Source organism: Dendrobates tinctorius, unplaced genomic scaffold (genome assembly GCF_039654945.1).
Source record: "Dendrobates tinctorius isolate UK_male_01 unplaced genomic scaffold, ASM3965494v1 ptg000070l, whole genome shotgun sequence".
NCBI classification, from domain to species: Eukaryota; Metazoa; Chordata; class Amphibia; order Anura; family Dendrobatidae; genus Dendrobates; species Dendrobates tinctorius.
This window is the reverse complement of record NW_027361738.1, coordinates 70554158-70566481: the sequence shown is the minus strand read 5'-3', so window position 1 is coordinate 70566481 and position 12324 is coordinate 70554158. Positions and strand designations below refer to the sequence as shown.

Genomic DNA, 12324 nt, shown 5'->3' with positions numbered 1-12324 from the left:
AGGGATCTTGAAAACCATGAAAAATGTGGGGGTTTTTTCACGACTAATCATATTTAAAAAAATTATCCCATTGTGTTGCTAAAAGAGAAAAAACGTACTGATCCTCTGGATCTCTGCAACTCCTCCATCCTACAGCTGGAGTCTCCCACCAATCTCCTGTCTTTCTCTTCCAGGGAGGGACATCAATCAGTGGCGGTCATGTCTACTAATCATTGGTAGTGATATGTATTAGCTTACTCTTCCAGGAAGGTTGCTGATTGGCTGCAGCAGTCATATTTAGTCTGATCCAGAAGACACAGTCTCTTCTCCAGAAGAAAGAGTCAGACGACAGTTTCTTCCGGCTTAGACGGAATGTGACCACTGCAGCCAATCAGTGGCTGCTGATAGGTTATAGTGGTCACCTGATTCCCTACGTCAGAGGAGGAGGTCAGGAGACAGGTGGGGAACACAAGCAGAAGTAGAGAGGAGTGGTGAGTGCCCAGTAGGTAAGTATGTTTTTCTTTTATTTTAGTGCTGTCCTGGGCCATATTAAGTCTCAGCCAGAAGAAACAGTCTCATCTTCCAGGAGACTGATTTTTCTGGCTTAGATGGAATGTGACAGCTGCTGCCAATCAGTGGCTGTTGATTGGTTGAAGTGATCACATGATGCCTCCCTTCAGAGGAGGAAATCAGAAAACAGGTAAGGGACATCTGCAGTGGTACAGAGGAGTGGTCGGTGTCCAGTAGGCATGCTCTTCTTTTATTTTATTGCGCCATTTTTAAAACATTTATCAGTGGACAAGTCATTTGATATAGGAAGTATTAGTACAAATTGCATTATTCTTCAAAACTATCTTTAAGAGGATAATTTCTCAGAAACAAAATGCATAAGTTATTAATTAGTGTATATATAGCAGTGACTCTATGTACAGTCCAATGTAATTTTGGTCCATGTAGGTAAGGCCTCTTTCACACTTCAGTTATTTGCATCAGTTGAAATCCGCCAAAAAGGCAGACAAGCGGATCCGTTCTCAACTGATGTGAACGGATGGCACAGGATCCGTTTTTAGACGGATCCTGAAAATGAGGAAATTTAAAGGAACCGCTGGTCGGGGAGGAGAGAGAGAGAGAGAGAGAGATAATTTTTTTTTTTGTCCAGCACCAAGACAGGTTTTGGAGTTAATTCAGTGTCTGGAGGATCCGCCGGCCAAAAAAACGTTGCAAGCTCCGTTTGGAAATCTTTTAGGATGTTGACGGACACTAACATTGTGGCGGATCCTCAAAAAAACGGATGCAACGGACGGCAATCAGTCAGGATCCGCCAATAATGAAAGTCAATGGGGAAAAAAACGGATCCGCAAAGAAAAATGGCGGATCCGTTTTTTTTTCAAAATTGGCGGATCTTGACTGATTGTCAAAAACGGAAGTGTGAAAGAGGCCTAACAGACCACACATGGAGACCACACTGACTAATTTAAAGTCAGCGTGTTCGTGCACATAAGTGATTTTCTATACATACTGAAAAAATTGCAGCATCCACTAGAATGGCTCGCTGTGTAATTTGTGAACGGGACTGGCCTGTGTATTATAAAGTTCAGCAGATTATATGGGTTTTTGCCAAAAACATTGCCCGATGCTGTACCAAAAGGAATTTCATTGTATATATACTGTATTTTTCCATATGTAACATTTTGTGTCTCAGTATCACCGAGCCTATTTTGCATTATTCGGGTGCAAAGATGACCTATTACAGCACCCAGCCCGAGCGCCATACCTAAAGCTGTCATCTGCAGCCCATGGGGCCACGTAGCTTCCCAGACATCCTCGGGACAGCAAAGAGCAGGCCGAAGGATGAGAGTGCCAGTGCCCCTTCATGACATCACACTGGGTCACAGTGTGTCGGAGTGGAGGCGTCTTTTTCCCTCGCTGGTGGTAGATGAATATGAAGACTCAGATTTTTCTAAACCCCTTCCCAGCACATCTCCCATATATGTGCAGCTCAATGAGAGGTGACTCTCCGCAAAAGGTCATACATGTATGGAGCGATAATGTCGAGCAGAGTCGGCAACATCATCACCGGTTATTAGCTATATCAAAGTTGACACCCAACTACAATGGTCATGATTAGTATTACTGGAAAGATGTATATCTTTGTACCGTGTTAGCCAGTAGATAGAAAAATATTCAGGATTGAGAGTCCTCAGTGGTTGATACCTTTTAATGGCTAACTGAAAAGATGGTAACACATTGCAAGCTTTCGAGACTACCCAGGTCTCTTCTTCAGGCTGGACTAATACAGAATCTGAAGAGTCACATATTTATTTGTTGTATTGTGCATGAATATGTGACTCTTCAGATTCTGTATTAGTCCAGCCTGAAGAAGAGACCTGGGTAGTCTCGAAAGCTTGCAATGTGTTACCATCTTTTCAGTTAGCCATTAAAAGGTATCAACCACTGAGGACTCTCAATTCTGAATATTTTTCATGGTTAGTATTAGCACCGATCATGACTGTTTTAACCCTTTAGTTAATAGTCAACAGTGACAGCGGTATCTAAATGGTCGAGGGAGGTGGCTCATTCTTTAAGCCTATCAGCACCTATCATTGGGTGCCGGCAGTTGCATTGGCAACCCAAGGCCTTTGGGTCGAGTCAGCCAGCTACTGTCATCTGTAAGGCTTTGCAGTGATCAGGGTCTAATAAGCAAAGTGCTGGAATAAAACTGGCAAATCAAATATCCTGCAGTGCAGAATTATTGTAGGATAATTATTGGAGATGAACGATTAGGCAAGTAAAAGACCTATATATTGGCTAAGTTTAAAAATTAAATGAAATACCGTAAAAAATAAATAAAAATTAATTAAAAAATGAAGTATGGAAAAATGACAAAACAATAATTTATCACTATTTTATGTAAAAACTATGCAAAAAAAGTACATATTTGCTTTTGCCACATTCTGAACAAGTCAAGCTATAAAACTGTACCATAACTCATATGACGAGCACTGTTAATATATATATATATATACAGTTGTGGCCAAAAGTATTGACACCCCTGCAATTTTGTCAGATAATACTCAGTTTCTTCCTGAAAATGATTGCAAACACAAATTCTTTGGTATTATTATCTTCATTTAATTTGTCTTAAATGAAAAAACACAAAAGAGAATGAAGCAAAAAGCAAAACATTGATCATTTCACACAAAACTCCAAAAATGGGCCAGACAAAAGTATTGGCACCCTCAGCCTAATACTTGGTTGCACAACCTTTAGCCAAATTAACTGCGACCAACCGCTTCCGGTAACCATCAATGAGTTTCTTACAATGCTCTGCTGGAATTTTAGACCATCTTCTTTGGCAAACTGCTCCAGGTCCCTGATATTTGAAGGGTGCCTTCTCCAAACTGCCATTTTTAGTTCTCTCCACAGGTGTTCTATGGGATTCAGGTCTGGACTCATTGCTGGCCTCCTTAGAAGTCTCCAGTGGTTTCTCTCAAACCATTTTCTAGTGCTTTTTGAAGTGTGTTTTGGGTCTTTGTCCTGCTGGAAGACCCATGACCTCTGAGGGAGACCCAGCTTTCTCACACTGGGCCCTACATTATGCTGCAAAATTTGTTGGTAGTCTTCAGACTTCATAATGCCATGCACATGGTCAAGCAGTCCAGTGCCAGAGGCAGCAAAGCAACCACAAAACATCAGGGAACCTCCACCATGTTTGACTGTAGGGACCGTGTTTTTTTCTTTGAATGCCTCTTTTTTTCTCCTGTAAACTCTATGTTGATGCCTTTGCCCAAAAAGCTCTACTTTTGTCTCATCTGACCAGAGAACATTCTTCCAAAACGTTTTAGGCTTTTTCAGGTAAGTTTTGGCAAACTCCAGCCTGGCTTTTTTATGTCTTGGGGTAAGAAGTGGGGTCTTCCTGGATCTCCTACCATACAGTCCCTTTTCATTCCGACGCCGACGGATAATATGGGTTGACACTGTTGTACCCTCGGACTGAAGAGCAGCTTGAACTTGTTTGGATGTTAGTCGAGGTTCTTTATCCAACATCTGCACAATCTTGCGTTGAAATCTCTTGTCAATTTTTCTTTTCCGTCCACATCTAGGGAGGTTAGCCACAGTGCCATGGACTTTAAACTTCTTGATGACACTGCGCACGGTAGACACAGGAACATTCAGGTCTTTGGAGATGGACTTGTAGCCTTGAGATTGCTCATGCTTCCTCACAATTTGGTTTCTCAAGTCCTCAGACAGTTCTTTGGTCTTCTTTCTTTTCTCCGTGCTCAATGTGGTACACACAAGGACACAGGACAGAGGTTGAGTCAACTTTAATCCATGTCAACTGGCTGCAAGTGTGATATAGTTATTGCCAACACCTGTTAGGTGCCACAGGTAAGTTACAGGTGCTGTTAATTACACAAATTAGAGAAGCATCACATGATTTTTCGAACAGTGCCAATACTTTTGTCCACCCTCTTTTTTATGTTTGGTGGGGAATTATATCCAATTTGGCTTTAGGACAATTCTTTTTGTGTTTTTTCATTTAAGACAAATTAAATGAAGATAATAATACCAAAGAATTTGTGTTTGCAATCATTTTCAGGAAGAAACTGAGTATTATCTGACAGAATTGCAGGGGTATCAATACTTTTGGCCACAGCTGTGTATATATATATATATATATATATATCTCACTGAAAACATCATCTCTTCTCAACTTCAATTTTTTTCTGTGCCCATTTACCCTGCCGAGTTTGAGACCCCTGTATTACAAGGAAAACTTAGTGTTATTAAAGAGATCACGGACGGCATCGATATTCCCCTAACCTTGGAATATCTTTTAAGGGATCTGATTGTAACAAAGTTCTTTTTTCCCCCTTTTTATTTTCTAAAATTAATAGAATAGAAACTATTGTACCAACACGTTGGCTGAAAGAACACAATAGTTTCCTTCTAATGATTTCATTTACTTTGAAATATAATCACAGAGCGACAAACGCTGCCTTCACTTTGTAGCTGCACATACACTTTCCTGATAAAATAATCTTTGTAGGTTATGACATATCTCAATGAAAAATCTGTTTTTTCGAGATAAAATATAAGACCTGAAAGACGGACAAAAGAAGTAAAATAAACAAGACTTAGAATTCTGAAAAATAATTCTATAAAGTTTCTAACGAGACTCCGAGATCTGAACATTTATGCAGGGCTTTAGAGTTGGATTTTCGTGTACGTGTTTCTGAAGTTTGCTACGTGGCTTCTACTCAACTACTTTACATCAAGAATAAGAAACACAAATATTAATCTAGTAGTGAATAGCAACGTCTAAGCCTCATGACCACGACCATATTGATCCTCTGCACAACTCCGGAGTTGTATAGAGGTACTCAGAGTCAGCAACATTAACATAAAATTCATTACTTTTAAACACCGCTCTCATGAAACCATGAAATGCCTCCAAAAATGCCCAAGAATGCCCCTTTTAGGTGTAGTTTTATTAAGCACCATCCTTTGGAAGTCTATTTTTTCATTTTTCAAAATCAGGGCTCTTGGGAAGTCTGTACCGAGCTGTAAAGAGGCACCTATAGTATTATATCGGTCATATGACAGGTGTCTTGTATATTCTAGTGGAATCCAATGCATGATGTATTAAGGTATGTGAACACAATGTCTTTTTCAGGTGGATTTTGCCTAAAAAGCACTACAAAAATACTACAAATAATGAACATAATACACAGCCAGTACAAAATAACTTGCTGTGCCGCAAAAAAAGTCAGAAAAAAATCTTTATTTTTCCGTTTTAATCCACATATGATTCAAAGCATAAAGGAAATATTAAAGGAGAATACTTCTTCTTGATTGATCCAATTCGTATTTGCAGTGGAATTCGTGGCTGGATCTGAGACTTTAAAAAAGTGCACTAAAAACTGCTTGTGTGAAGTGAACCTCACATGGTATTCGCCTCCAGAAGGATCAGTTCTTTGAAAGAATAACTTTCTAATATGGCACCATCAAAAAGGCACAGCTCTCTGCTTACAGCTCTACTGTAGTTGGCAATACGTGATTTCCATCCTAAGGGCCAAATTGTTTGTATGTATACACAATACATAAAAGTCAGCCAACACCACCAATTTTAACAGGATGGGCTTACCATCTAATGTGTATAGGGATATGCCGACTCAAACAGATTTGTTGAGGGAGATAAGGATCGGGCAATGGAATTCAATATTGCCTAGTCCTTTTGTTCTACAAGCTATAAGGATGCAGCTGGACATTTCCTGAATGGGAGATATGTGTCACCGAGGTGGTTAGCCTTGGTGATGTGAAGCCTGGAGAGAAATCTCCAGCAAAGTAGTTGCTGAGAGGTTTTTAATGGGCCCGGATTTAGGAGTGGCCAGAAGAGCTGGGTGGGACTGGCCGTTCCGATATCTCCACTCCACTGTATTGTTTAGTCTTTGCCAGAGCTGAACATTTATCTGAACATGTGAGCCCATATGTGCCTGTGTATGAACTCTTTATTCTGTTTTGAGGAGAAAAGGTTGTTTTGTCTAGTGAGCTGGGGCTACTTTCCTGGACTTTAATAAACTGCTTGATACAAGAACTTTGTTCCTGTGCATACCAAAGACTCTACGAGAGAGTCACTCCCCTACAAGGCAGGTAAATTACTCTCCCCATAGAGAAAACAGAAATGCTTGGCTGAGTGTTATTGGGTTTGTGGGTGCTGTCGGCCGAACAATAGTTATCTAATATGTATGGTCAGCTTTATGGTGAATTGAGACGTACCAATACTGGACCCTCAGTGCACTATTAACAATCACTATTGTCCTAATATCACTACTGATGTTTACAAGGGACAAGGTGCTGCCTCTAACAATGATTTGTTTTCCCGGAATAAATGATTCGATCAACCAAAGCGATGAGTGTTTTACTAGTTCATCAATTGATCGCCTACATATTTACACCAGCGGGTAATTGGGAAGAATATTTTCTGCAAACACTAATTTACCAATTGTAAATTGTAAATGCACCAATGGACTTTTCCGGGAATTAAATAGGACAAAGCCTAAGTCATGTTCGGCTTTAAAAATAGTTGTATCCTAGTACGAGATAAAGCAGAATATTGTCTTTGACTTCTCACCATATCTATCACACACAGTAGCCTTCTTCTTGTTCCTCCCTGGATATATTTCTATAATTTACCTGTACAAATGTACATTCAAGACTTGTAATATTTCACAATACAATTTTAATACCTTAACGTGACGTCGTAATTTACACGATCACTGCTGCATTTGGCATCAACAGAGTATAACAAAATCATGTTTTTTCTCTCGAGGGTTTTTCCTATCCGGGTATTTTGTGACACATCCACAGGTTCCACATCTAGCTCTAGAAAGGGACTTCCATTGTTCACCACTAAGAATGGAGAGGTGGCCAGTGCCACAAACTTGCAGATCTCTCCTTTTACTTCTATGTGAGTTCTGAAAATTGCCAAACAGTTGTGCTTCTCAGTTATTTTTCGAACTCCCGTACAATTGAATGTTAATCCATTCTGGATATGTCATAAATGTCCCAGATGTAATATTTCAGGAAATTTCTTCTCTCGGAGGTAAGGCTCTTTGACCATTATTGCTTCTTGGGGGACGATGCCAATTTTACTGCCATTAACTGAACTCTTTGTCTCTTTTACAATGCGGCAATAACTTACAAGAAACCTCACTTTAATAGTTTAGGAAATTCCCCCGTCTTTATTTTTGAAGCACTATTCTTCACAATTTGTAGCCTAAAAATCCATTTCCAGCATTCACCCCTGCGTGTACCGTCTGGCAAGTGAAGAGCGGCATATTCCCACTCGTTTTCGCACATTACCAATCTCGCTGCTCATAGTTCACCCTGCTGTTTAATGGAGCACATTAGATGACTAACAAGGGTGCATTTCTATAAAGCCTTATGGTACAAACAGTTGGCTAAATGCTTGTAGCTGATTAATTTCGTTTTATGAAATCTATCATAAAAAAAAAATATTTTTCTTGCAAATATCCATGTGCAAGAGAATAAAAGCAGAATAGATATTTCATATAAAATTTACTTCTAAGACCCAGTTCATAGTTTTTTTGGTGCAGTTAATATCAGGTTTATTTTATCCAAAAATAGGAACGGATCCATTCTGTCTCTCCAGGAGTGGTGAAACCTTGAAGCCTTTGGTCTGGATGAGCTGTTTTTAAAGGGAATCTGTCACCTCATTTTTCCGATATGAGATGCGGCCACCACCATCAGGGGCTTATCTACAGCATTCTGTAATGCTGTAGATAAGCCCCGCTGTAACCTGAAAGATAAGAAAAACGAGTTAGATTATACTCACCCCGGCGTCCGGTCCGGGTCCGATGGGTGTCGCAGTCCGGTCCGGCGCCTCCCATCTTCTAGTGATGACGTCCTCCTTCTTACTTCTCCCTCGGCTCCTGCGCAGGCGTACTTTATCTGCCCTATTGAGGGCAGAGCAGAGTACTGCAGTGCGCAGGCGCCGGGAAAGGTCAGAGAGGTCAGCTGTCACTTGTACACTATAGCTGACAACTTGCTGCATCACAAACGATCAGTGTTGGCACCGTCCATATGTTTAACCCCTTAGTTACTGCTGTCAAAAGTGACTACAGCAAATAAATGGTTAATAGATTGTGCGGGCTTCCACTTTAATCTAATTGACACACAGATCATGATTGTGTGGTCCTGATGTTTGCCATAGCAGTTCATGGCCAAATAGCGGCCTTAGAGTCTGCCGGCTATAGCAGTCAGTTCAGAAGTCAGTGACATTTAGGTGATAATCAAAACACTTTTTCATTCCTGCTATACCACTTTGCATTAATTCCTGAAAATCACCTGAAGGGTTAATAAACTATCTGACAGACGTTTTCAATATGTCATTGGTCACTGTTTTTAAAATGGTATCACGTTTGGGGTTTTCCAACATATAGGACCCCCAAATGCACTTCAAACCTGGATAGGTCCCTCAAAGAAATACATTTTGTAAATTTCCATGAAAAAATGAAAAATTACTGCTACATTTTTAAACCTCCTATAAGGCTAACATAATAAATCAGCGTTTAAAAAATGGTGCTGATGTAAGGCAGACATGTGGGAAATGTTATTTATCAATGTTTTTGTGTGGTATGACTATCTGGATTAAAGGTATAATCATTCAAAGTTTGAAAATTGCAATTTTTTCTACATTTTTGTCAAGATTCTGATATTTATTTATAAATAAACACAAAACATATTGATCTAAATTTACCATTATCATAAATTATAATGTGCCACGAAAAAATAATCTCAAAATCAATGGGATTTGCTGAAGGGTTCCAGAGTTATTACCACCTAAAGTGACATTAGTCAGAATTTAAAAAAAAAAAATGGCTCTTTCACTAAGGGGTTAAACATCCATATCCATCATTAGGACACAGCTCAACTGCATTGTCTAATGGATGCATGAATAGTTTGAAAATCCACCTCCCTTCTGCTTTATATGCTGCTACTGGTTTCCTTTACGATTTTCATTATCACAAGGGAGATCTATGGCAGTCTTTCAACAGTGGCAGACAATGCATCTTATAGGACTGCCACAGGTCCCTCGCTTTGAATGTTGCCTTAAAGAAATGTCAGCAGAATTTCACACCCCAAACGGTATGAGCATGTAGCTCTTTCAAAGACAAGTCCGGTAATACCTTTACATGGCCAGTCTGTTCCTCCATTACTGAGAAATCAATGTTTGAATTCGTATGCAAATGAGGCTAAAGGACTATGGTAGATCTGAAGCCTTGGTCACTCCAGCTCTATTCCCCTGCTTGACTGATGACTCCTTTGCCTGAAGTCACACAACAAACAGGCTGTCATTCAAGTAGGAGGAGGTGGCACTGGGCGGGATAAAGAGATCGAGTGACAGAGGCTTCGGATCTACCACAGCTCTTCAGCCTCATTTGCATATAGTTGTAAACGCAGATTTCTCAGTAATATAATACTGGACTTTTGTTTGAAAGATCTACATCTGCATATAAATAGTTTTGGGGTTGAAATCCTGCTGACAGATTTCCTTTAATACAAGTTGTACTTGGAGAGGTAATGATAAATTACAGTACAAGATTTTTTTTTTTCCAGCCAAGTAATAGTTCTGTCTGTTTTATTTTAGCCATAGTGATGGTTGTCAACGGCTCCGTGTTTTGCATTCCCTCAAACACCTGGGTGACTATTGAAAAGCGATGTGATGGATCAGCAGATTGCCGTGACCTTATTGATGAGTCCGGCTGTTCAGGTACTAAGGTTAAATTAAATATACAATAATAAAGACCAATACATTTTTTTTAAAAGGGAACCGGTCAGCACACTGGAATTAATGCTTTGCTGTCTAGTTGCTAGTCCCCTAATAAAAATGATAATGTTTGTGTAGAGATCCAATGTGCTTTTGGAACAACCATTATTTTGGTCCCATTGATGGCACTTAGTTAACATTGTTTTGATACAAAAATAAACATAAAAGCCATCCCACCACAACAAGGTGTACCCAAATCTGGAGAGTACATAACTGTTGTAGTCAGCAGACTGTTCAGACGCCTGCCCAAGGATAGCTATGGTATATAAACAAAATGACCAGCCCAAGAAAGAGAAGCCATTCCCCTGTTTGTATAAAGTACAAAAAGATAATCCAGAACGACCCCAAAAAAATGTTTTTCTGGTCCGGAATGTGATTATTCTATCATCCCTTATACTATGACTATGCCATATATGTCTAAGATGGAAATGCTCCGTCAAAGGCCATGCTGAAAACCAGGAGGTGACCTTCCAGAATTTAGTCTGTAGGATCTTCTATATAAATTTTCTAGGAATCAGACAGGGTAATTTTTCTTTCTGATTCCTTCTATTTTTGACTTGGAGATGGCTGATGGGTAGAGCTTGCCATCTTGGTCTCCTAATAGAGACTTAGCACGGGATGGGGGCAGCCACTGTCAGAAACGAATGAGGCGAAGAGAGTAATGTGGCTGTTTTCTCAGGACACGTGTTTTTCTGGGGTAGTGTTGGTTTAGTCGAACATCCGAAGTCATGATGTCTTTTTAGGAATTTTAGCGATTTACTTGGCTCTTTAGGATGCAACAACAATTTACAGATCCATGTTGTGAGCCCATACTACGCTTGCAAGTGCCAACTTTTTAAGGAAGCATTTGGTATTAAAATTGTTGCCCACAACTAACATTTCCATCTATCCGCAGTTGGCTGATGGAGAAAAATTTCTGATCTCTGTAGGCCCTATCAATTGCTAAAACAGTGGCCCCATTGCTTTCTTCTTACCCTCAGTTCTTCATCAGTTGAACAGCCAAATCTCGTTATATCTGTAAGCCCTATGGACGTTAATTAGAGCGGCATCCTAGACCATCGCTCCAATTAACTATCCTTCAATTCAATTCTGCATTGGCTAGAGATCTATGAACTAATGATTGTGTTTATTCCAATGGTCGGGTCCTAAGTAATCAGAGGGTAGATAGGTAATAAATGTCCATTGTGATTTAACACCTCTGACATTATCCCTAATTATGGGGGGTTCTGCATTCTCCACTATGGGGCTTGCATCTAAGAGGGAATACCAGGCTCTACATAAATGTCCTCGTTCCATTGAACACCAAGTATAAATTTATACATTATATACCATTTTGATATTTTACAGAATGTCCGGATAGATACTGCAGAAATGGAGGGAACTGTTTTCTAGAAAACAAGGTTCCAATATGCAGGTAAGGGTCATAAAAACATTCATGCCTTTAAAAACAGAATTACCATATACTGTACCCAAAGTATGTACTGATATATTGTCGGTCTGGCCAAATCGAGCCTTGTAGTGATACTTAAACAAACCACAAATACTGGTGTTTCTTGGTAGTACCACACCCTCACCGCAGTATGGATACCACTATGCATATATATTTGTAGTCAGAAAAATATATCTTTGTACCATGTTTGCCAGCAGATAGAAAAAATAATGAAAACTGAGAATCCTCAGTGGTATCGCAGCTTTTATTATTTGTACATGATCAGCTGAGGTTCCAATCTACTCCAGCCTCTTGGCCCACATTGAAAAATGTTCCTGATTCCTAACTTACTAATATCCAATATAACACTACAAAAAGAGATCGATGTGCTGCATGGCAGGAAGAGGAGGTTTGAGAACAATGAATAAGGAGCAAACAGTAAGACATTGTCTTTACGCAACCTGTATAGAAGCAAGCATGTGTGCCTTAAAGAACCTCCATTATGTCTCTTGTCCGGGGGTAGTAGTGGAAAGAAGGAAAGATACTGAGTTTAAGAATGTAT

The 12324-nt window shown here is 39.7% G+C and overlaps 1 protein-coding gene across 2 annotated transcripts in view; it reads left to right on the top strand.

Moving 5' to 3' along the window:
* MALRD1 (MAM and LDL receptor class A domain containing 1) overlaps window positions 1-12324 on the top strand; it is a 586417-nt gene that overhangs the window by 458879 nt on the left and 115214 nt on the right. For both annotated transcript variants that reach the window (XR_012233447.1, XM_073581848.1), the window contains exons 35-36: window positions 10154-10276; window positions 11681-11747. Coding sequence is in view for 1 of the 2 variants with exons in the window: in XM_073581848.1 (XP_073437949.1) it covers window positions 10154-10276; window positions 11681-11747 (190 nt within the window). In the remaining variant the exon portion in view is untranslated. The remainder of the gene's footprint in view (window positions 1-10153; window positions 10277-11680; window positions 11748-12324) is intronic.